This window comes from Gopherus flavomarginatus, chromosome 5, assembly GCF_025201925.1.
Source record: "Gopherus flavomarginatus isolate rGopFla2 chromosome 5, rGopFla2.mat.asm, whole genome shotgun sequence".
NCBI lineage: Eukaryota > Metazoa > Chordata > Testudines > Testudinidae > Gopherus > Gopherus flavomarginatus.
Genome location: NC_066621.1, coordinates 46749587 through 46775646, shown reverse-complemented (window position 1 = coordinate 46775646; position 26060 = coordinate 46749587). Strand labels below are relative to the sequence as shown.

Genomic DNA, 26060 nt, shown 5'->3' with positions numbered 1-26060 from the left:
AGTAGAGAATATGTAAAAGAAAAGCTAAAGAAAAAAACAGTGGGGGAAGATATGGTTTCTGTAACATATAGTAGTAGGTACCTGAATGGCCACTTAGTAGGCAACTAAACACAGGGGGAGTGAGATTGGTGCAGCACACACCTTACGGCGCAGGGGGAGGAGAGGTTAAGGTGGTTTTAAGCCACTCCTCATTCGGGGCTGTTGTGGGGCCCACAATATAGTTTGCACAGTCTTGCAGGCCTGTTTAAGTTGCAGCAGCTTCCTCAGGGCTGCTCTGTGGGCCACAGCATAGCCCAGAATCTCAACAGTGTTGTGACCCTGCCTCATTGTGCCTCTTATGGCCACAGCCCTGACAGGCCCCCTAGACCAGGATTTGTACAGGGAGTCTCAGAAAGCAGCTTCCTGGCTGTCTTCCATAGTGACTGCACTAGGGGAATCCTCCCCTGGCCAGAACTAGAGTTCTTATAGCCCCTGTGTGCTGCACTGGCCCTTTTATATGGTATAAAGAGGCCTGAGTGGAGATGAAGATCTTTCCCCTTTTTCTGCTGCCTATGTCATTTTAGGTATTTAAATATGGATTTAGGTGCATAGATTTACACCCATATACACAGTGACTAATAAAAATAAAATAATAATTGGAGATATCCTATCTCCTAGAACTGGAAGGGACCTTGAAAGGTCATTGAGTCCAGCCCCCTGCCTTCACTAGGCAGGACCAAATACTGATTTTTGCCCCAGATCCCTAAGCGGCCCCCTGAAGGATTGAGCTCACAACCCTGGGTTTAGCAGGCCAGTGCTCAAAACCACTGAGCTATCCCTCCTCCTTAAGGATACTATGGAAACTAAGACAGATGAACAGTTTTAGAAAAGTAAATAAAGAAGGAGAGTGGTGAAGCACTGGAATGGGTTACCTAAGGAGGTGGTGGAATCTCCTGCCTTAGAGGTTTTTAAGGTCAGGCTTGACAAAGCCCTGGCTGGGATGATTTATTTGGGGATTTGGGGGTTGGACTAGATGACCTCCTGAGGTCCCTTCCAACCCTGATATTCTATGATTCTAAGAAGAAATCCACTAGCACCCAACACAAACAAAGGAGAGAACACACTGGTGGAAGCTTCTCAGTTTAAATCTAAGTTCCAGAACTGCAGTGCCAAGTTCTGTGGACTGTGTATTGTGAAACAATATACATGTCTGAGTTGTGGTGAACAGTAAGAACCCTGATACTATGCACTTACGTTCTTTGGCATTGTGAGGAGAGTTCCCGGCTAACATTTCACTTCCCCATTTATCACCAGCGTAGCTACCAGGAATCCTGTGGGTAGGGCTGGCAGGGCCAATTCCTCTCGGACTCAAGTCTCCTTTGTACTTCTGGTTAGAATAAAAAATAAAAGGGTTTTTATTAAGTAAAATATTTTTTCAGCATTATTGAATATTTGTCCACCCCACAACTATAGTAGATTAGAGCACAGTGGCCCAGATCCTCAGCTGTTCCGTAAACTGGTCTAGCTCTATTGAAGTTAACATGTAATTATGAGAAACTGTACTTGACCAGCTTCCATTTAATTCTGTGTTACACCATCCAGTGAAATTGTATCAAGGATCTCCATAAGCCAAGGCGTGAATATTCACATGGTATTGTCACCTGCTACATTTCTACCTCGATACAATGCTGTCTTTGGGAGCCAAAAAATCTTACCACGTTATAGGTGAAACCGTGTTATACTGAACTTGCTTTGATCCACCAGAGTGCACAGCCCTCCCCCCCGGAGCACTGTTTTACCACATTATATCTGAATTCGTGTTATATCAGGTCATGTTATATCGAGGTAGCGGTGTACCTCAGGTTGCAAGAAGGCCTCACCATTGTGTTGCGAAATCATGCCAAGCTAAATGTGATCATGTACTGTTGGCTCTGCAAAGCCCAAAGTTCATTGCTTAATGACTTGCCACAGAGCTTTTTAAAATATACTAATTTACAGTGCTGCTAACTCTCAGGATTTTATCATGCACCTTGCAATAATGAATAATTTTCTGAAAGTCTCCACTCTAGCTGTTTTGTGAGATTTTGTGAGAATCTCACTTTTTTTAAATGAAAGGTTAGTCTCCTGCACTTATGACTGTGTTGAAAAGCCAGAAAATGTGACATGAGTGGCCCCTAAGGCTCAGAATCCATACAGCAAAGAAATTGTATGATATCTTTAATAGCTCATGATTTTTAAATCAATCTCACTGCACCCCAGTCTATCTCATCTTGCACTCCAGGGTTTTTTAATACCTGGGACTGACAATACTGAATTTATTGTCTGCCCAGACCTTCCACTCCCATTTTAGATAAATAATTCATCATTTACACTAGCTTGGCAAGAGCCTTTCATTAGTACATGAAGTTCTGTGACATGGCCATATAAACACAGAAAAAAAAATCATTATGCTTAAAACTCAAAAGCATGTGAAATTCTACTGCCACTCATTTGTAAGAGATGGCATTAGATAAGGTAGGCAGGTGGCAATTTGTGATTTCTGATTGGCTAAGAATTGCATGCCTCCTATTATCTTTTTTATCCTAATTTCGCCAACCCTGACTCACTTGTGTCACTCATCTGTTCAATCTTGTAAACTCTTTGGGACAGGGACTATCATTTTGCTATATATTTATACTGTGCCTAGCACAACGGAGCCCTGACATGGTTGCTCTCATGGTTACCACTGTATAAAAGTTAATTAATAATTAGTAATAACAGAAAAGAGAACAGATGACCATGAGGATCTTGACAGGGAGTGATATAATCTAGTGGTTAAGCCACAGGACTAGGAAGTTGGAGAGCTAGATGCTATTAGCAGCTCTGTCACTGACTTGGTGAGTGACCTCTTTCTTTCAGTGGGACCACTCACAGTAGTAAAGTTAAGCACCTGCATAAGTATTTGTAGGATTGGGGCCTAAAGACCTGATTCTCAGAAGTGCTGAGCACCCACTGCTCCAGGTCAAATCAATGGGAGCTGCAGGACCTTAGTCCCCAGGAAATCAGACCCTTAAGCACCTTGGCCCAGTTTCTTAATGGTATTTAGGCACCTAATTCCCACTGATTTCAATGAGAGTTGTGTGCCTAAATCGCTTTGAGAATCTGGGGCTTTGTGCCTGTTTCCTCATGTCATTATGCCTATGATGGTCATGATAATGACCCACCCTCCCAGCAACATTACAAGGGCTAGTTCATTAACATCTCTAAATTACTTTGAGATCCTGGAATGGAAGCCTAGAGATGTGCAAAATGTCTGCAAGCTGGTGGAGGGGGCTAGCTGGCTCAGGAACAAAACCAAAGGCCTGATTTGTTATTGCCTTGCAGCTTGCACAGGCATTTCAACCAGTGCATGGTGGTTGCAAAATGCCATTGAGTCACAGCTGGTAGTGTTTTACTCCCACATTGCAATGGAATCAGTGACAACATAGTGCAGAGCAATGATGACTCAGGCCTTTTGCTAAGCGAGTATGGCTTCTCTGAAGTTTTTCTTGGTGATGTGAGACAGTGGTTCTTAGCTAGAGGTCCAGGGCCCCCGAGTAGGTTTCAGGAGGACCTCCAAGCAGGGCCAACATTATACTCACTGGGGCCCAAGGTGGAAAGCTGAAGCCCCACTGCATGGGTCTGAAGCCCAAGTCTCTGAGCCCTGCCATCCACGGCTGAAGCTGAAGCCTGACCAATGTAGCTTCATGGGCACCCCTGTGGCATGGGGTCCCAGGAAATTGCCCTGACTGCTACCCCTGAACATTGGCCCTGCTTTTATATGCAAACAACCAGTTATTGTGGCACAGGTGGGCCATGGAGTATAGTATATGGGGGGAGGGGAGCTTAGAAAGGAAAAGGTTGAGAACGTCTGGTGTAAGGCACATCTATGAAAACAAAGAAACTACAGGATTGTACATAAAGAGAAAAATTCTGTCTCAAGTTATAAGCTAATCCTCTAGGAGCTGAGTGTGGAGCTGTATCTCCTCCAAGGGCCCAGAAGCTGTTTTCACAGAGGTTTCTGGCTTTCTGCTGAACACCTAATTGGGTCTTCATTGTTTAGCTTTACTTAATCACTTCACCTTCTACACCAGCTGTGAGGTGTCTAAATAGAGCATTAACTTCCTAATAACATTTAGTTGTGAAGACAGCACAACGCATGAAAACCTATACAGACAGGGAGAGGGTGTATTAAGAGGTCTACAGGTATCTTCCCCACCCCCTCTTTTTTTTATGCCTACTGAAGCTAGCCATAAACAGAGGCTGATTATGCACTGCAGCTGATCACCAATAAAACATCACCTGACTATAGAGCTGTTCATAATCTTCCAGTTTCACCACATCCAGGATGTTATAGGGGACATAACCAGCTTGCCCACTCCGGTTTAGCAGTTTCCACCACTGCTTATTATCTTCCAACACCTGTGAGGGGAAAAAGTACTTCAGCCATTGAGCCCATCAGGCATTCATGACAAGTGCAAGGTAACAAAAGTTTCATCTTCACATGGGCTTGCAGTGGAAAAAACATACAATTATATTGGAGCTTTGTAATACAGGCAAGGAAACCACAACAGATTCATGTAACATTAAATTCCAGTGTCACATTAATAAACACTCCCTGAAAAGGATTGATAAAACAATTGTAATAGTGGTCTATTGGGCAACAATGCTGAGGAAAAATGTATCTAGTGTCCGTAGGAACCCCTAGCTCCTGCTTAACTTGCATGTTGTTTTTTAAGCTTTACTTGATGAGAGAGATCATGGTGTCCAGAAATGCTTGCCTTGCTTTTACATTTAAAAAAAAATGCTCTTCAGCAGTGAATCCTGCTGAAGATGGAAAAAATGCCTGCAGGATTTTCATATAACCTGCTTACAGCCCATCCATTACATACACAGGACATGGAAAAGATGGTATATTGTTATTAGAATATCTTCCTCTTTGCGTCATCACCTGTCTTTTCTTACAGGCTTGTTCTATTTTGAACTCCGATTAAAAAATCATGTGTGAAAACTGTCCTTAACCCAAAGATTTCTGAACCACATGCCTGTGCTTCAGTGTTTATTTGCATTAAGATTTTAATATAGAACAAGGTTTAGATATAGAACCTGAGAACAAGGTTTTAAAATGTCAGTTTTCCTAATCTACAGATTTGCTAACTCAATGTGATGCAACCATACAGTTATTCCAGATACATATTTAACAGAAGTCTGTCTCTTAATCCAATGTAGCCTTAACATGTAGACTAAAGTCATATCATGTATTTTGTGACAGCGAAGTGTATCGCAATGAGGAAGACTGGTAGTGGTTAAAAATTCTGTATTATGTTTTAGTGGAAAATAGTCCCTGAGTTCACCATCATACTGAAATTTAAGGCAGAAAGACCCTTCTTGCAGCAAACAGTGAATTTTAGTGGGGCTACTCACATGCGTAAAGGTGAGCATATTAACCAAAGATTTAAGTGCTTTGCTGCATTTAGGCCAGAGTGCTCAGTGCTTGCTGCCAGGCTGAGCCCTGTGCTTGGAAATTGGGCTCAGTATGTTGTCAGACATTGTATTATAATGATATGGTTTTCTTTTCTTTGTTGCTGTTTTTTTTAAACCAGAGTTTGGTCTCAAATTCAGCTGAACCCATGCGCTAAGGCACTGGAAAAGTACCAGCCAGCCTTTTCTTACTCAGATTTAAAGCTTACTATCCAAATGAAATGTCATGTTGCCATTCATAACTTCCAGAGGAAAACTATTTGGGATTTTTCAGTCTCTTGGTGCATCTTCTTTCCCTCTCTAGAAAGCAGGGACTATAAAAATTTGATCCTGAGTTTATTAATTTACCTCCAGGACTTCATCCTTCAGCACTGAGAGTTCATTGGCATTTCGAGCAGTGAAATCATAGCGGATTTTGGCATATTTCTTCGGCTGGGCCATCCCTTGTGCCTCAAAATTCCTTTAAGAGACAAAATGAGGTTATAATCAGGGCTCCTCTGACAGCCATGTCAATAATGCCAGTGCTGGAGGAACTGGTATTTGTAGTAACTATGTTAGCATGCAGCTGAAGAGACTGTACATTGTTAATGGGGCAATCGCCCTGGACAAGTCGCATTTACTTGTGACCAGGAAGTGAACAAATTTTCCATCACATTACAGTAAAAAGTCCTGCACAAATGCAGAGTGCAGGCTCTTCAACCAATGACCAGTGCATAGCTGTGAGGTTGATGTAAGCAGACTCATACAAAAAGACAGTTTTGTTCTCCATTTTAGTAGTTTCTATGCTGAAGTGAGGACTAAGAAAATGTTGTGGAGACACAGAAAACCCTTGAATTTACTGTACTGAAATAAAGTTATAGTAGCCAGCCAATCAGAGCATGTCAGCTGTTCATGCCATAAATCTGAGTAGACTTCATGGGCCTGATTCTATAGTGCTTTGGCACCCTGGGTAGCCATTTACACATGTGCAAAATGGGTGTAAACCACTACCACACCATACGGGGTAAATGACTTCTCAAGAGAGAAGCAGGCTCCTTATCTTGAGGGGGGAGAAGTTACCATTGTGTGGTTTTGGAGTGTCTAGTAATAATTCTTCCCCAGAAGGTTTGTTTCCCTCACAGTCCTAACTTTTGATTGGCTTATAACCAGCATGTTGTTATGGAAACACATCCTCAGTGTCATGATTTATTATTATTATTATTTATTATTATTTTATTATTATTCTAGTATGTCCCAAACCACCCCCTCCCCACTCAAAACTGGTAATTGGAAGGTCTATGCCAAGTACAAAAGATGATGGCTCTTAAGCATATATGAATAAAATGGACCATATGTGTTAGCAGTGGCCTACAGAGAGCCAGCTGTGAGGTCTGTCATAAGATGTTGCTTCTAGTCTTCCTTGCCTGGGAGAACTTGTGTTCCAGGCAATAAATTGTCATAATAATTATAGCCTTGTACAGTCTGTCAATAGCAAGTCTGTGGCGTTGGCTGGGATTTGGAATCAATTCATTGGCAGCCTGAATCTGCTAGACAGGAAAGGGAGCGGTAACCTTTCCCAGCAGTTGCCCTGAAGGCAGGGAGAGGGAGGAATGTTTTATGTTGTATTTTTGTAGCATGCCAGCAGCAAAGTGAGTCACCAGGGGAAGGGCTGGCACTTGAGGAGTTTTACTGCAGAGGAACCCACAGCAGGTTTTTTGCCCACCATTACTAAGACCAGGTCTACAGTAGAACTTTTGCTGGTATAGCAGTGCCAGCTAAGCGGGCGGAGGGGTGGGGGGTGTGTGTGTGACACACACACACACTCTTTTATACTAGCAAAAACCCTAGTGCTTTTGTTTGTATTGCTTATTTTGCTCAGGATAGTTGTATAAGACTTTTTTTGCTAGAACAAGCCGTGTTTACACTAGGAAGGTTATACCAGCAAACCTTTTTTAGTGTAGACCTGGCCCTGATTCAGGAAAGTACTTAAGCATGTGCTTAGCTGGAATCAAGGCCTATATGACTACAGCTGTGTCATGGATGCTGCTAAATATAATCCTATCTGAAAGGTGGAAGAGCTGGTAAAACAAGAGAAACATATGGATAGCGAATCTTGCTTGTGGGAGTTTACTGATAAAAGAACTAAATGTCTGTTAGAATAAATTCTTCATGCATCAAAACTTTTTAAGAGATTTCTTTTATAACTGTGGCTGCTACAAATTGATGTTCTATCAATACAACACTGCAAAATAAAAAATAATTATTCATGTACTTAACTGATTTGTAATGCCTACCAAAGAACTCCCCATTCTGGCTATAAAAGGCGGAATGCAGTGGGCCACATGCTTTTCTTGAATACAGTGCTACAATAGTGCAGCTCCTTGAGAGAGGGTTAATCCACCTCCTTGAGAGATGGTGGCAATGTCGACAGGAGAAACTCTTCCATCAACATAGGATTGTGTACGTGGAGGGCTAGTTCGGTATAACAGCATCGCTCAGGAATGTGGATTTTTCAAACCCCTGAGCGAGGTAGTTATACTGATATAGGTCTGCAGTGTAGTCCTGGCCTTAATCTACACCAGAGTTTATAATGTGTTAATTGATTTCCAGTTAATTGGAACTAGCTAACATAGTTGATGGCATTTAAATTTTCCCAAACTCCTGCATGTGAGTTGGGAGGGGGCATAGGAGGAGGGAGAGGGGGATATCACATCTGACCTTCTGGTTTGGCTCATTGGAAAAAATTCTGAATCCTGAAGTTTTAGATCTGATTCAGATCTGAGCTTTTCCAGAGTTTGGATCTGGAGGTTTCAGCGTTGGAGTTCTGGGGTTGGCCCATCCTCATCTCCATGACAAACAGTTTTTAAATCACAACAGATAAGATGTTGTGGTAATAATAATAATGATAAATGCCTAGCTGTTGTATAGAGCTGGATGAATTTTATTTTTTTTAAACAAAACTACTTCATTTAGAATATTTTGGGGAAAGTTTCAATTTGTTGATGGGGAAGGAATCTGAAACAATTTTGGTTTGTCAAAAAGCAAAATGAAAAATTCCAAATAAAAAATGTTTTGTTTGAAACGGGAATTTTCATTTCATTAAAAATAAAAAATGTGGAAATCACACTTTTTTTTTCAAAATACTGCATTGTTCAACAACAAAAATCTCAGCAGAAAAATCTTGACCATCTGTAGGTTTTTGCATGTATTCTTTCCTTAAGGTGTTTTTCCCTAAATACGTAATACCAGGGGGAATGAATGTAAAGGAGCAAACTAACTTCTGTAGCCATACAACTGTTCCACGTGAACAAACATTGCAACAGAGTATCCCAAACACAGGATAATATGTGAGGAAACAGAACCTCCACCAACTTCTTAATGTCAAGCATGATGGTCTGAAATAAAAGCATGACTGACTGATAAATCAGCTGATAATTCTTTCTCTACAAAGATGAAATACACTTGGGTGTAACCCATTTCCTTGCATATGTGCTGATTAAAATGCTTTTCAGGCAGGCAGTACATGTATGAATAATTATTTGACATCTCTGGATGTAGACAACTAGCATGAATCAATGATAGCAAAGAGGTACCAAAGGCAGTGGGGGGGGGAAAATATTTTCGTATTTATTTTTGTATTGTGATAATGCCTGAGGCCACCAATCAAGGATCAAGGCTCCATTGTGCCAAGCACCGGGACTAGTACATTACCTATTTACATGTTGAGTAACTGCTTGTGTTTGATCAGGTGTCTGTCCACGTTTTATTGAAGAGTTACGATAAGGATATCCATTGGCTGATGACAGCTGGAAAGATAAAATGGAGTCATAGTGTTACTAAAAGAGAGTAAATCTGCATCAGATACAGGAAGGTAAACTTATCATCGCCTGGAGTTTTTAAATCAAGATTGGCTGTCTTTCAAAAAGAGATGCTCTAGAGCAGGGGTCGGCAACCCCTGGCAAGTGGCTTGCCAGAGCGTAGCACCCTGGCGGGCCAGGCTGGTTTGTTTACCTGCCGCGTCTGCAAGTTTGGCCGATCACAGCTCCCACTGGCCGCGGTTCATCGTCCTAGGCCAATGGGAATGGTGGGAAGTGGCGGCCAGCACATCCATCAGCCCGCGCCACTTCCCGACACCCCAATTGGCCTGGAGTGGTGAACTGTGGCCAACGGGAGCCATGATTAGCCAAACCTGCGGACGCAGCAGGTAAACAAACCGGCCTTGCCCGCTAGGGTGCTTACCCTAGTGAACCGCATGCCAAAGGTTGCTGATCCCTGCTTTAGAGGAAGCACAAGTTATTTTTCTTCTTTGTGGCTTGTTTACGTTGTAGGGAAGAATAATTCCCTCCGCTGGGTGAAATGCTAAGGTCTGTGTCATACAGGTCAGGCTGGCTGATCAGTGTTCCCTTCTGGCCTTAAAATCCATGAATGTATTTTTGAGTTTCTGTAGTTTATTCAGATGAGTAAGAACAAATTCAGCTCTTGATCGACCCATTTACTGTATTTCAGACACCATCACAAACTACATTGTAGCACAGTTAGGTCAACCAATATCTTGTATATTTGGGAAGCACCTGATGGCGGCACTGCCACCCTTGAAGTATGGTGTGATTCCTGGGCTACTGCTGAAGAGGCCAGGATACCGTAGATGGTAACTGGATTTCTGGATTAAAATATTGCTGTTGATCATGACAGCTCCAGGGTCCAGTATAGAATAAGTCCAACATTCTCTAGCCAGAGCCTGTTATTTTCAGGAAGAATCAAGAATAACTTGTTAAGAGGGTTTCAGCAATAGGGCAAGTCAGCAAGCTGTACAGTGACAGGCCTCTGCTCTGTAAGGTGTATATGCTATGGGTAAGTCTACTCTGCAAAAAACACCCACTGCAATGAGTCTCAGAGCCCAGGTCTACAGACTTGGGCTTGCACTACAGCTATAAAAATGAACTAGATGTTCCTGCTTGAGTTCTGAAACCCACCAATGGGGGTGGGTCTCAGAGCCCGAGTCGGAACATCTACACTGCTATTTTTAGCACTGGAGTATGAGCCTGAATCTATAGAGCTGGGCTCTGAGATTCACTGCTGCAGGTTTTTGGGTGTTGTGTTGTTTTTTGTTTTTTGTTTTTTGCAGTGCAGACCTGCCCTAAGAGATTTAGTACTGGCAACAGAGAGCTAGGAACCTGGGTTCTCATCCAACCAACCCACTGACTCTTTGCATCTGATTCCCTGCTCACACCAGCATAAAACTGGTGAACTCCACTGAATTCAATGGCATTTCACTGCAGTAATGGAGTGGAGAATAAAGCCCTTTGCCTCATCTCAATAAACTCAGTAGATCTCACATCTGCATCAACCCAGCTGAAAAACAGCAAGGCTCTTGCCGTGAACCTGGCATTTGTCCCTGAGGTAATCTTCAAAATGCAGGACCAGATCTGTAGCTCGTGTAAACTGGGATAGTAGAGGATCTGGCCCGCTGGCCAAGTAAGTTAGTAGAAAAGGAAGATGACTTGAGGCATGAGACCTACCTCCTCTTGTAAATGTCCAACGTCTATTTCCCATGGGGCTCCACGGAAGATTTCCAGGGGTGGCTCCCATCCATTGCGGAATTTTGGGATGTAGGTTGGGACAACAGACTCTCTAGGCCATTCCGCTCTTAAAAGATGGGAGGGAAAAATTATATGCAGAGTCAGATCCTCAAATGGTACATTTCTAGGACCCAAGTCCCCATTGCCCTGTACCCACTGACATTACTTACATCAGTGCAGAGGGTGTAAATTGCCACACAGGTGCAGGACAACAGTGAATCAGGTCCCTAGTGTTTTAACCTATTGGACAAAATCCTGCTCTCACACTCAGCCCCCCTGAATGGGCTACAGAAACGAAATGCTGCTCTGAATTGTTCTTAGAACTTGGAAATCTGCTGATTGTCCCTTTGCCCAGCCTGACTCTTACCTGGATCTGGTCCACGTCTCTCCAATGGACTCCCAGAGCATCATCTCTTTCGGTGTCAGGTGTCCTCTCAGGAAATCTGTGGTGTCTTTAGAGAGAAGCGGGCTGACGACAGACCTTGCGAGTTCAGGGCCTCCACAGCTATGGAGGATCTAAGTCACGCACACACAATACCAGTTACAAACTTTCACTTCATGAACAAATCCCACAATCTCAAACTGAAAATCAATTTCTCTGGGTTTCTGGTTGAAACTGGGAATCCCTCATAGTATTTCAGGGCTAATAATGAGTGATATTTGCTTGAAATTGGGGCCCAGGGCCACTCCAGATTGGAACCATATTTTGTTCTCACGACCATAGGCCCAAAGTCTGAAAAGGCTTGCAATCCTCGTGAATAGTTTGAGTCACGTTCAAGTTTGTAATTAAACCTGAACCCAGATGAATGTTGCGCTGTTTCAAGGTTTGGCTGTGAATTCGTTGTGCAGTTTTGCATAGTAGTCTGAATCCCCACATGCTCTCTGCAAGTGCCCCGGGTAAAAATAGGTGATTGTTGCCTTTAAGGAAATGGGGTTTCAGTGCTGTCCTAATCTAGCAAGCTTGGCTATGTACTGCCTCTCTGACTTTATGCAATGGCTGCCGTCTTGGTCATGATCAGGGACTGCCAATGCTAAGAACACAAGACTCTATAGTTTGAACTAAAGGACTGAATCTTGTGAGCAGGAGCTGTACTAGACTATGGAGAACACACAACATGCCCCAAACAGTGGTTATATTTGCACCTGCTAGTATTCTGGGATAATGTGGGGAGCTATATGCCCACGATTGGCACTGGTACAATGGTGATCACTAATGCAGGATCAGGTTCTATGCCCCCTGTGCTGCTTGTAACTTCTTATCTTACATGAGTACACCTAATACTGGCGCACCTGCCCTTAGCCGGATCATGTCCAGTATCTTTCTGTCTGCCTCTTATTCTCTGCTAGTGTTACTTTTTACATAGGCACATTAGTAAGAATAAGAATTGTATTTAAAGGGTTACCAGTTCCAGTGGCCCAAACAGGAAATGCACTAGTTCTGAAGCACTTGGGTTCTGGATATGCTTTCTCAATTTGGCCTGAAAAGAGAGAAGACTCCCAGATTAATCCAAATCTGGCTTTTGGTTCCTATCATCTGTGATGTAGAGAGATTACTGTTTTCTGATACTTTCCCTTACTGTAGGAGACTGAGAACTAAAAAAATAAATGGTTAGCTTCCAATCATGAGACCTAGCCCAAGTGACATAATGATTTTGGGTGACTCGATTCTTTTTTCTTTTTTTCTTTTTCTTTTCTTTGGTGTCCATTTTGAGAACCCATAAAGGGGCCTGATTTTTCAGAAAGTGCCAAGCATCTGCCCTCTGAAAATCACAACCTTTCAAGGTGTTTTGAGTTGGGAACCCAAAAGCATTGGTCATTTTTGAAAACCTGACCCATAAATTCCTGGGTAGAAAGAAAGGTCTAGAACTTCAGAGGTATTTAGGCATTTGACACCATTGTGAGCTAGGTGCCCTGCAAATGTATTCAGCAAATTACCAACAGGGAAAATTCTTCACTGTGGCCTGGGTTACAGCTAAAACTTAGGTCGACCTAGCTGCATTGTTCAAGGCCGTGTGTGACATCATTAAGTCAACCTAAATCCCACTGTAGACATGCAACTAGGCTAATGGGGAAAAAATTCTTCTGTCGACCTAGCTACCACTTCTTGGAGAGGTGGATTTACTACAGCGATGGAAAAACCCCTTCCGTCCATATGGGAAGCATCTATGCTACATTGGCACAGCTGCACTGCTGTAGTGTAGACATGGGGGTTTGCACCAATGTATCTAGAGAAGTTGATGGCCACTGATTGCAGAATCCCAAGCATAGACAAGACCTAAATGCTCTGCCTTTTGAAATGGGCTGTGTTGCAAAGAAGAACAAATGCCTGGGATTAAATTATGATAATCAAGTGTATTTTTGCAGTAATCAATGGGAGACGTAGTGACACCACTTCAGTCTATACCTCCTTTATTTTCTCTCTCTGTCACAAATTGTTGGTGTTGCTACAATGGAAAATTAGATCTCTCACTGGAACTGCAAGGTACTGTGGCTCTGCGTGTGCTAAAATCCTTAATTATTTCTGCTGCATGCATCCTGTTGTGAGAGAGAGATGAGTTCATCTGAGCACAGCCCTAGGAGCCAGAAACAGCTGCATTTAGTCCCAGCTCTAGCATCAAATCCCACTCTGCGGTCTTGGGTAAATCACTTAACCTCTCTGCTTCAGTGTTTCCATATGCAAAATGGAGCTGCCCAATTCCCAAGTGAGATGTGAGGACAGATTCATGCTGGGGAAGTGCTATGTAGGTTCTAAGTAACGTTAGGCTGGCGGTATGTGTTTTTAAATATTAATGTGGAGAAGAAAATGTAAAAAAGAATTGATGTATATAAACCTACTAAGTGAAGTGACATCTCCTAAAGCGTGTGCTGTTACGCAACCTGGGATTCTGCAAATGCTGTGTTTCTATTGGGGCTAGTTTAATTTATTAATATTTTCATTGCTACTTCCCCTTTACGTTCCTTCAGGGCAGCAATTTGTGTCTACGACTAAGGGCTCATATAAACCCACAAGTTGTATGGAGCTAATCATGCCAGTATAGTTAAAGTGGTACAAACCCCCTAGCGTGGATGGAGTTATACTGGTATAAAAGTGCTTTTATATCAGGGCTTGTCTACATCAGAAAGTTGCAGCGCTGGTGAGGGAGTTACAGCGCTGCAACTTAGGAGGTGTACACATCTGCAGGGCACCACCAGCGCTGCAACTCCCTGTTTGCAGCGCTGGCCGTACTCCCGTTTTGTCTCGGGTGTAGAGGATCCAGCGCTGGTGATCCAGCGCTGGTAATCAAATATAGACACTTACCAGCGCTTTTCTTGACCTCCGTGGAATAAGCAGGTATCCCAGCATACCTGAGGAAGCCTCTGGTAATCAAGCTGGTCTCCTTCCCCGGTTTGCTCTCGCGTTCCCCGAGCAAGCAGGTCTCCTTCCCTGAGGTTTGCTGGGTGGTTCCGGGAACGCGAGAGCAAACCGGGAAAGGAGACCAGCTTCGCCGCGGTTTGCTCTCGCGTTTCCCGGAACCACCCTGCAAACCGCAGGGAAGGAGACCTGCTTGTTCGGGGAACGCGAGAGCAAACCGCGGCGAAGCTGGTCTCCTTTCCCGGGTTTGCTCTCACGTTCCCCGAACCACCCTGCAAACCGCAGGGAAGGAGACCTGCTTGTTCGGGGAACGCGAGAGCAAACCGCGGCGAAGCTGGTCTCCTTTCCCGGGTTTGCTCTCGCGTTCCCCGAACCACCCAGCAAACCGCAGGGAAGGAGACCTGCTTGTTCGGGGGTTCGGGGAACGAGAGAGCAAACCGGGAAAGGAGACCAGCTTCGCCGCGGTTTGCTCTCGCGTTCCCCGAACCTCCCTTGAAGCCGCCCAACAGCGCTGCAGTGTGGCCACATCTAACACCACTTGCAGCGCTGGTTGCTGTAAGTGTGGCCACTCTGCAGCGCTGGCCCTATACAGCTGTACTAATACAGCTGTAACAACCAGCGCTGCAAAATTTTAGATGTAGACATGGCCTAAGTATAACTATTCCCATATGGGAAGAGGAATAAACTCTACCAGTTTAAGGCACCTGTGATGCATATGGCAATTTCCTTCAATATCTTTGGGAGATCTTATTGAATTAAGTTTCAGTAGATTTGGACTCCATTGTATTGTAAATGCAAAATTTATATGTGGATGTGGGATTGTATACAAATTGTCTAGGAGGAAGACATGACCAGTGTAAACTCTGGGAAGTGTTATGAGCTTCAGAGGACTATTTTAAACAATGAAGACAAGAAGGAATTTTTGGGACAAACAAAGTTAAGTGGGTTTCCTAGAAAACACCTGGAGGGAAGTGAATGAAAATTCCCACCTCCAGACTCAACCTTTTGAAGCTACTCCCTGAGGAGAGCGCCATTGTCTGACTGATTAGCTATTCATAGGCTCTGAAGATCGAAGACCCACAGTGCACTGAAAGCTGTTATGAACTTGTAGCCACAGAAAAACTCCTGTGTGCAGTTTGAAGGGCTGATCACCTATCAGAGCCCTTGCTGGAATTGGAGGTAATCTCTGGCAAGCTTATTAGCATGTGTGTAGGTTTTTTGTCTAACTTCTAGGCACTGTAGAAATGCCTAACAGAGCTGATCCTGGTCCCAAACTGTTTACATTCTAACTGGAACATCTCAATGCTTCTGGTCTCACTTTTCCTCCAACAAAGCAAAGTTGAAGAGCCAGAGGGATTATTTCTATCAGAGTCAGAAAAATTAGCAATGGAAAAGACTTACTAGGTCACTCCTAGAGAACTGGTGCAGGAATGTTCCCTACAATATCCTCCAGTCCAGACTTTTTAAAATGACTCAAGAGATGGTACTTCCACCACTTTCCGTAGATGATCATTCCCCAATCTCACAGAACTTGTAGCTCAGTGATTTCCCCTGGTATTCAGCCTACATTTTACTTCACTTAATTACATCCCATTTTTCCTAACCTTGGCCCTCATTCTCTGGAGCAAACTAAATAATTCCTCCTCCTTTTTGTAGCTTAATCCTAGAGGCGGGGTGGAGCAAAGGTGGCTCTAAACCAGAAGTCTCAAACACGCGGCCCGCAGGCCGCCCCGCAAGGTTATTTTCTGCGGCCTGCAAGCTCCTCGCGGCCCCCCTGCCCTCCCCCAGTGTTTACCTACAGCGGCTCTGGCCCGGCGCGCACTGGGGGCAGGGCAGGCTGCCTGCCTGCCCGCCTGCCCTGCCCCGATGCTGCTCCAGGAAGCAGAAAGAAAGTGGGGGAAGAGAGGCGCAGGGGTGTGTTGCTGTTGCTTCAGGCACCGCTCCCAGCAGTTCCCCATTCCCGGCCAATGGGAGATGCAGGGGGTGTTGCCTGAAGCAACTGCAACACACACCCCTGTGTCCTTGCTCCCCCACGTTCCAGCCGCTTCCCGGAGCGGAGCAGCGTGGGGGCAGGGTGGGCAGGCAGGCAGGGAGCCTGCCCTGCCCCTGGTGTGCGCTGGGCCAGCCCGCCCTCCTAGCCCCTCCAGCAGTCAACCCCCCTGCCCTGAGCCTCTTGCCGCATTCTGCACCCTGACCCTCTCCCACACCCCTCCTGCACCCCAACCCACTGCTCTGAGCCCCCTGCCGCACCCTGATCCCCCTGCCATACCCTGCACCCTGACCCCCTGCCCTGAATCCCTGTGCCACACCCCTCCTGCACCCCTTGGGGGCAGGGAGGGGGTGGAGTTGGGGTGGGGATTTTGGGGAAGGGGCTGGTAGGGGGGCAGGGAAGGGGTGGGAAGAGGCGGAGCAGGGGAGGGGCTTCATGGAAGGGGTAGAGTGGGGATGGGGCTGAGGGCGGCAGGGAGGAGGTGTTAGTAATGTGGCCCTTGGGCCAATGTATTAGTCCTCGTGGCCCTCATGGTCATTTGAGTTTGAGACCCCGATCTAAACCTCCCTTGATTGTGGGCAGGCCTCCAGCACAAGCTAACAGCAGCTCCAGGACTGATTTAACAGCTAGACCAGAATTCTGCCCCGACCCTGCCTCTTCTGTCATACTTCCTCCTTAGCCCCTGCTGGCTGAGGGAATCAGGGAAGATTAGGGTAAATCCAGTCATGCCAGCTAAGGATTCCTGTGTTCCAGGTGAATCCTCGGCCACCTCTTTAGCACAGTTTTTAGGGACATTTCTTGCTGCCCTGGATGCACAAAGTGAGCTTTGTGGTGGGGTTTATAATCGGGCCTTTGATGTTAGTTATCCTATCAGAGTTTGCCCCAGGGCTCTTACCCATGAGTGATGGTCGCTAAGGGGAGGAGTGGTGGGGTTTGCTGGTATTGCCAGCTCATTCTCTGGTGGGGGAATGTGCATTAATATTCAGTTGCAGTAGAAAAGTCTGAAGTTGGTCTGCTAGTTGCCCTAGACTTGTTTACAGTCTGTGGTTTCTCTGCAAATAACTTCCTTAAAACTAATCTTGCTAGATCTGGTTCATTGGACAAGCTTGGTTAGAGTGCTATGAAATGACAAATTCATTCAAACAGAGTCATTACCCTGCTTTTCTACTATGTATAGTTAATCAGAATCAGCAGCATTTGGTACATCTTCACGCTTGGTAGTACCTGGCTCTACTGTTTGTAACAGGGAAACTCATCCAGAGGAGAAATGGAAAGTAAGAGCTTTATAAAGCATTTGGGGGAAAAATTAGAAGCATAGGTATGCTCAGTTACCTATGGACTCCACATGGGCCAATATTTTAGGAGGTCATACAAAGTAACGCTATACATAAAGTGTCCAATTGAATCATGTTAAAGCACAATGGTTTTTTCTTTCCTATTTACAACCTCTTTCCTTTCCTGCCCCCCATCGAAACAGAGAAGTAGAAAAATTGCATAACTAGTCAGATTTATTTAAAGGCAGCAAGTGGAAGTGTATGTGCAAAAACACTGACTTGTGCACAAATGAGTATCTAGATGTCTAACGGCCCATTTGCGTGCACGGCTGTGACAATTGTGCTCACGCAAGTGTTGGCCTGCAAATATGTACGTATTGTTGAGGGCTGGGTTAAACCTCATTTAAACTGTTGTGATCTCCACCCCTCATTTAATATAGCTTTGAGAGACAGCTGAGCTGTCCTGCTTAAGACTAAATGGGATACGTGAGCTTGCCCAGTAACACTGACCATCTGGGCGGTGCGCTCCACAGCTCATTTCCCTTGGGTAAGGGAGTGTGGATGGAATAGTGAGACAGACAGCGGCCTAGCAAGCAGTGGGTAACACAATCCTGGGAAAAGCTGAGAGAGAGAGCGTGTGCCGTTGGGGAGGTGCCAGCTGAAAGAAGTTTGGTGCTGTGAGCAAGGACACTGTCTTTTATTGTTTGGTTCCTCCTGTTTTCAGGCAACCATATTTTGTGCGTTCCATGTAATTAAACATGATTGCCTCAAAGGTACTCGACTCCATCCTTCAATTCTCCCTCCTACCAGAACAAACTTCAGGGTTGAACTTTGACTAGAAGCTCAGGTCAAAAGTGGTAACAATATTTTTGTGCCTGGACCTTCCTCCTTTTTACCATTAGAAACCTGCTTCAAGAAACATTATATAAAAGCTTTAACCAGGATTTTGTCAGCAAGTGACTATGATGCAGGAGTCTAGAATATGTCCCACCCCATCCTTGTAGTAAAATAAGCAGGAGGGAATAAAGCAGGTGCTTCAATATTATTTTCTGTTGGTTTTGAGAGATCACATTTGTTTTCCAAAGTACATGCATAGTAGTTGTGTTCTGTAGGCATACAGCACTCTTAGTGCAGCACAGAAAGGGAATGAAATACATTTGCACCTTACCAGAAGGTTGAGAGCCAGCTTGGTTTTCTGGAAGCAGTCAATGAACTCAGCCTCTGTTGGAGGCCTGGCTCTAAGAGTCAGTACCCCCTCTGAAAAGAAGTTGAGAAGAAAGATTATTTGAGCAAAGCATGCTTTCAAATTTACAATGAATTAAAGTAATTGGTTTTAACGACAAGGGGTTATTTGGCTCATTGGATTTCAGGAGCCCTAGCAGGGCAGCACATACATAATAAAGACACAGCAAACATCTTTTCTCCATGCTGCAATCTTTGCTTACTAAGCTGGAGTTATAGAATGGTGCTGAATGTATTGTTATGTCACTGAACCTGAACTTGAAGGCTTCAGGAAGTCGCCAATTTGTGCCTGCTTAGATTTCCTCCCAAGTCATTAACTGAGCCCTCTTGTTCACCCACTTGCGTATTATGCTGGTTGATTGACTATACCTGCTGGCGCTTTCTTCTTGCTCTTCTTCCCTTTCTTCCGCTGGTTCAGCTGTTTGAATGCCTCTGCTGCTTTCTGAAGCCGGGCAACAAACATCTCAATATCATCCAGAGTGCAGTTCAGGATTTGCTGTGAATGGAGCAAAGAGACAAAAATGCTGAACCCAGGGCAAAAGAGCGGCTACTGCATCAGACTTAGGAGCCCAAGCACTGAAGTATAACTTCTACCAGGGCCTCAGTCCCAGGGTCTAGTGATCACTTCCTTAGAGCCCCTGGAGGGGTTGTTTATCAAGGCATGAAATAAAGTGGAATTGATCTTTTTCTAACAGTGTGATTTCCAGGCACAAAATTCTGTGTTTAGGCACTTCTTTTCTACTGCATCTATCAGTGTGGTATCTGGCTGACTGCATGGCAACTGGAAAAAATAAACTGCATGAATAGCATCTCTGGGCCTAATCTGGGCACTCTTTTCCATATCAAGTTAGTTCCTCACTCTTTGAAAAGTCCCAACTACTCAATGAGTAAGGCAAGTACAAATGGCACAATCTGACCTATGCATCATCTTCTCTCTTGTCCATCTCCTCTTGGTGGGTATTTAGGTGCCTGTTTTAAATGATTAAATTGCATACAATTTGTCCATGAAGGACAAATTTCTTCCCTTTCTCCCCACATCGCTTTGCCTGTTATGGATGCCCAACTCCTGCTACCAACCGTTTCTTTTTCAATCTTCTGTGCTAAGATCGCTCGGGACTCTTCATGCTCCTGGGAGCTGGAGCTGCGTCGTTCAAATTCTGCCAAGCAAGCAAATGGCAGGGTGTTAACAATCAAAAGGATGAAAACAGGGGTGCACTCCCAACAAATAATAAAGGCACTGTATCCAACTGAGTGATAAAACTTGATTGGGTTTTGCATGTTAATTTATGCTGGGTTACAAAAATTTGTCTATGGGAATGCAGAGAACATTCAGCTAGGAGATCAACAGTGCTAATTAAGCCCTTCCGAGGTGTAGCACCTGTCTGCAATATCTGTGTATTGATTTGTCAGTTTGCAAATTCAAACAGTGCATGAATCATAAGAAATAGCCAGTTAGTTGTAGCTACTGAAGCCACATCCTCAGCTGTAGCTCCATTGACTTCACTGTTACTTGACTGGTCTGCTGGAGATTAAACCTGTAGTCTCTTGACACCTGTGAGCAACATAATGTGAGCTGCCACATGCACTCTTAGGTCAAGGCTGATTGAAATACACATCCACACCATCCATCAGCAGAAGCTTCTATTGTCACATGGGCAAAAGATCAAAAATACAAGGGATGGTAAGACTGAAGAAAAGAAAAGAAAAGACACAAATAAATGCAAAGGCTAGTCTGCTAGTCCCAGTGTGCCAGGATTTCTGCTTGACTGATATTTTATACATGCTTGTACAAAGATCAGAGGAGCTCTGTGCAGACTTGTACATGCTGCCTCAAGATGTAATTCTGTTTAACTTGCATAAGATCACTCTGGAGTAAATAAAAACAAAGACACAGGTAGTCCGTAGGCTTTCAGATGACAGACTGGTCAATGACATATCAGTATTTCAGAATAAGTAGTTTCTGGGTCAGCTTTGTTGTTAAAAGAATAATGACTAAGTTCAGGAAACAAGAGTTCAAAGTCTCAGAAGGCTCCTTTAGCAAGTGCCATAGGAGTTCAGACAGATTCACAGAATATATAATATGAGAGTACTGGGAGATTGTTTTGGCAGAGAACCACAAAAACTGCCTGCATATCATCCCTAATTGAGGGGATTAGGTGACTAGTTTGGACAGGTGTTCTAGAGAAAGCACTGAATTATGTCTTAATGGTGAACTGGTTCAGTGAGGCATCTACATTCAAGATATTGTACTGTCCCACTGATACATGCTGGACTCCATTTTATCTGGACACGGTCCCTGAACTTTAGCAGTGCCTGTTGATGTAGTGGACAGATTTCGAGAATTCCATAAAGCATTTGGAATGTACTGTGAAGAGCAGAGTCAAGGGTGTGTGGGTCTTGGCCATTTTATGACAAAGATGTGCACCAGAAGTGTTGCCTATGAAAAATACAAGAGGCTTAACTCTAAAATGTCCAGCCCTGTACAATGCATCTCCAGTACTAAGTGGGCCCCAGGGTGTTACTGTAAAGCAAATAATAAACAAGCATGTTCAGTGGGAGACCTAGTAGTGCATTGTCTAGTGTCTGTACACCACTGTCCTTGGGTGGATAGAATGGCAGACCTGCTCAGGTGTGACTATCTTGCCCTCTAGTGGCTGCAACCTCTGTTGTGTAAAACCCTAATAACAGCTGTTAAAGATCCTGCTTCAGGTGAAGGGACCAGAGCTTGTATTTCTGGAGAAGGTGCACAGTTCTGTCCTCATCTATGAAGGTAGGAAAAGACATACACTTGACTATGCTGTGTGATGTAGCTGGTGACTATAATCCAGATTGGCCATGGAACAGTCCCATCTGACCATAAACGTGAAGGGGTAAGTTAGCAAGGAGAGTTTAGACATAGCTGTGCTTGTGGCTGGGAAGGAGATACCAAGCTTCTCAGTGAAATTGGTATTGGAAAAATAATACAGGAAAAGCAGCAAAGAGTCCTGTGGCACCTTATAGACTAGCAGACGTCTGTTAGTCTATAAGGTGGCACAGAACTCTTTGCTGCTTTTACAGATCCAGGCTAACACGGCTATCCCTCTGATACTATAGTAAAGGAAGCAATTTGTGGAACCAGAAACAAAATGCCATTAAATGCTCTTCAGATCCTTCCTAATGGGACTACATCATAGACATTATTAGGTAGAGGGGTGGGGAAACCACAGAGATCAGTTTCACGCCAAGTATATAATGAATGATAAAAACAATCTTCCTTGGCATTTTTGAAGTCCCATTGAGATATCTCATTGAAAGAAACTGTCCCAGAAGAGGTCGGTTGCTAACATATTCCAAAGTCTTGTCTTTGCAATCTGTGGCCAGTGCCAACTATTTAGGATTTTGAGCTGTGGCCCCTTTGCATGTGGCAGTCTGCCAGCATGCATGTTTGCCAGTTTGTAATGAGCTAGTGATCTCTACAGTTTAAGGACCCATTGACATCAGTGATCTCTGCATGGGCAGACTGCTGCACACACTGACTTAATCCACCTGCATAGAGCTCTTTGCAGGATTGAGGCCTATGTCTTCACAGTGGTCTATCCAGCTAGTCATGTACCTGAGGATTACACCTGGGAAGCAAAGGGGACGCAGCTGGCTGGAGTCACATTACCGCAATGAAGTCAGCTAAATGAGAAATGTAGCATAATAAAAGATTATGTCTTGGGCCTATCATTGTGCTCCTTGGAGTGGAAGATGGATCAGGTTGGTGGTGTGGAGAGTGATAGACAACCTCTGTTTAAGCTATAGCTTGGATGGTATTTTCTGGTCTTGTGCTGCTTGGTTTGCTATGGAACAGCAGCAGCAGGTCATTTGAATTTTCAGCTCCAGTTTGCTCATGTGTATCCGGTCGTGGTTTTGAATCCTGAACAGAGTGCTCTCTGTGATGACAGTACTTCTATGAAATGTGACAGCAGCATGATGTACGGTTACTGCTCCTGGGGCTACATTTGTAAGTTCTATGTTTCTGTGCATATCTTGGGGCACCAACACCAGCTACATCATCCAAGCGTGTAATTTACATATTTGGTGTGAGAGAGCTGGAAAAAATATACCAGAATAGCTTAGGATCATAGAAATGAGAGCTGGAAAAGACCTACTAGTTTACCATGTAATGGAGATAGTAATGCTTTCTTTTTCTGTCTTGTCTATTTTGATTGTAAAGCTCTCTGGGGCAGGTACTGTCTCTTAATGAGTGTTTATACAGCATCTGCCACAATGAGACTCTGATATTGATTGAAGCCACTAGGTACTGCAATTATACAAGTAATAAATATTATTTTCCTTTTTATCCTGGAGATGTTTCTGAATCCAGGAACAAGACATTCTAAATCCAGTATGTACTGTGTACATCAGTTGCTTAAAAAATTAATCAAATTTCTATCTTCTAATCCAAGCTGCATATTATTTTCATTATACAAAGCTGATTCTAAAATACTGTTTCTTTACACAGGAGAGCAGATCAACTGTTTGTCCTCTACTGTCCATCACTGGGAAAGAGTATTTTGTCTCCTCAGGACCTTGATAAATTGGAGAATTGGTCAGCGATGAAATTCAATAAAGATAAGTACAAAGTACTACACTTACAGTATGTCTACACTATCCGCTGGATCGGCGGGCAGTGATCGATCCAGCGGGGATCGATTTATTGCAATAAATCGACCCCCAAGCACTCTCCCGTCGACTCCTGTACACCACCACCGTGAGAGGCGCAGGCAGAGTCAACGGGGGAGTGACAGCACACTCACCGCAGTGAAAACGCCGCGGCGAGGAAGTCTAAGTATGTCAACTTCAGCTACGTTATTCACATAGCTGAAGTTGCATAACTTGGATCGATTCCCCTCCCTCCCCCGTCCCCCCCAGTGTAGACTAGGCCTTAGGAAGAAAAAGTCAAATGCTGAGCTACAAAATGGGGAATAACTGTCTAAGTAGTATTGCAGAAAGGATTTGGGAGATATAGTGGATCACAGATTGAATGAGTCAACAATGTGATGCAGTTGTGAAAATGGCAAATATCATGCTGGGATGTCCAAAAAGAAGTGTCATATAAGACATGGGAGGTAATTGTCCTACTCTACTTGTTATGTCCATTTTTTGGGTGCTAAACTTTAGAAAGATGTGGGCAAATTGCAGAGTCCAGAGGAGAGCAACAAAAATGATAAAAGATTTAGAAAACCTGACTTATCAGGAAAGGCTGAAAATACAGGGTATATTTAGTCTTCAGAAAAGAAGTCTGGGAAAAGAACCCTCAGGCTGTTATAAAAAGGACAATGATAGATTGTTCTCTTTGTCCTCTGAAGGTAGGCTAAGGAGTAATCCTCTTAGTCTGCAGCAAGGGAGATTTAGGTTAGGTATTAGGAAAAACCTTCTAACTACACCTCTACCCCGATAGAATGTGACCTGATACAACGTGAATTCAGATATAACGCAGTAAAGCAGCACTCCGGGGGGGCGGGGCTGCGCACTCTGGCAGCTCAAAGCAAGTTCGATATAACACAGTTTCATCTATAACATGGTAAGATGTTTTGACTCCCGAGGACATAGTGGGGTAGAGGTGTATAAGGATAGTTAAGTACTGGAATAGGTTTTCAAGGGAGGTTGTAGAATCCTCATCATTGGGGTTTTTAAGAACAGGTTAGAAAAATGCCTGTGAAGGTTGGACTAGTTTTACTTGGTTCTCTCTCAGCACATAAGGGATGGACTGTGTGACCTCTCAAGGTCCCTTCCAGCCCTACCTTTCTACAACTTTGTGTGCAGTAGAAGCTTTGTTATCCGGTGTGTTGGGGGTGCCAGTAAGCAAAAAATTCTGGTTAACTAAGAGGGAGGGAATTTGGATGCGGGAAGGTGCTCAGGGCCAGGGTTTGGGGCACGGGGCATGTGCTCTGGGAGGGTGTTTGGGTACAGCAAGGGGGTTCAGGGCTGGAGGTTAAGGTGCGGGAGGTGGCACGGGCTTTGGGAACTTCTTTCTGAGAGGAAAATAAACGTCTTCCTGATCAAAGTGAAACGAAATATCAGGCCTAATGAAGGAAGGATGGTCTTGCGTGTAAGGCACTAGCCTGGTACTTAGGAGACCTTAGTTCTATCCCAGGCTCTGCTGCAGACCCCCTGTAGGATCTTGGGCCAGTCACTTAGTCTCTCTGGGTGAAGTCCTGGCTCCATTGAGTCTTTAATACATATTAATACTTGAATACATAATACAAATGATTATAAAATGACCTCAAAAGCAGCTTCCAGGCCTTTGATTCATTGAGCCCACTCACACTGGTCAGGTTACCAGTTGCTAGCCTGGCAGGTAGAAATATGCACGGTTGGTTGCATTTTTGAAATGCATAAACAAAGGGTGTTTGTTTTCCAGTTCTATGGAGACCACTTTGAAACTCTGTGAAATGACATTTGCTTTCTCGTGTTATGACATCAGACCCAAAATGAGTTCAGGGCATTTTTAGAGGTCCAGGATGGGAGTCAGCCTGCGTAACTGTTTGCATTAGTCACACATTCATATTACAGAGCCATTGAAGGACTCCAGTACCTGGTTCATTATGCTCTGGTGGGGGAGCCACCCGGTTCCTGTGGTTCATCGGTGAGCCTCGCATCTCGTGCTGGATAGGGATAGGAGCTGGCCCTTGAGACGGTGGGAGTATAGATTGTCGCTGCTTTATTTTCTCTTGGTTTACTCTGCAGGGTAAAGAATACAAAAGCAATTAATCCTACCACCAATAGCAACCTTTCCTGTTCTCAAGAGAGTGCCCAGTTGGAGCAGGGAAGGGAAACTCAGTCTGTGTTGTTTTGTTTTGGCTGAAATTCACCCTTGTGCACAGGGCTTGTGCAATGTTGCACCAGTGGATAGGCCACCGGCAGTGAGGATCAAACCTGATATGTCTGGATCTTAACACATGAGTGTCTCTCTGCTGCTTGAGCTAAAAGACCCACTCCGTTAGGCCTGGTCTACACGGGGAGAGGGGATGCAATGTGCATTTCTGGTAAGTTTCTATGAGTAAAAGAACATTAGATGTTAATGGATTACATTGAATTCCCTCCTGTTTGGTTTATAGCAGTGGTTCTCAAACAGGGGTACCCCCTGGGGGTACACAGAGATCTTCCAGGGGTACATCAACTCATCTAGATATTTGCCT

The 26060-nt window shown here is 44.2% G+C and overlaps 1 protein-coding gene across 3 annotated transcripts in view; it reads right to left on the bottom strand.

Moving 5' to 3' along the window:
• The window catches only part of EPS8L2 (EPS8 like 2), a 134701-nt gene that overhangs the window by 5628 nt on the left and 103013 nt on the right, over nt 1-26060 (bottom strand). For all 3 annotated transcript variants that reach the window (XM_050952855.1, XM_050952853.1, XM_050952852.1), the window contains exons 8-18: nt 25457-25602; nt 19972-20051; nt 19264-19390; nt 18821-18909; nt 12440-12514; nt 11404-11552; nt 10977-11103; nt 9169-9263; nt 5827-5938; nt 4300-4419; nt 1234-1366 (exon numbers count right to left, since the gene is read on the bottom strand). In XM_050952855.1, the coding sequence (XP_050808812.1) occupies nt 1234-1366; nt 4300-4419; nt 5827-5938; nt 9169-9263; nt 10977-11103; nt 11404-11552; nt 12440-12514; nt 18821-18909; nt 19264-19390; nt 19972-20051; nt 25457-25602 (1253 nt within the window). The remainder of the gene's footprint in view (nt 1-1233; nt 1367-4299; nt 4420-5826; nt 5939-9168; nt 9264-10976; nt 11104-11403; nt 11553-12439; nt 12515-18820; nt 18910-19263; nt 19391-19971; nt 20052-25456; nt 25603-26060) is intronic.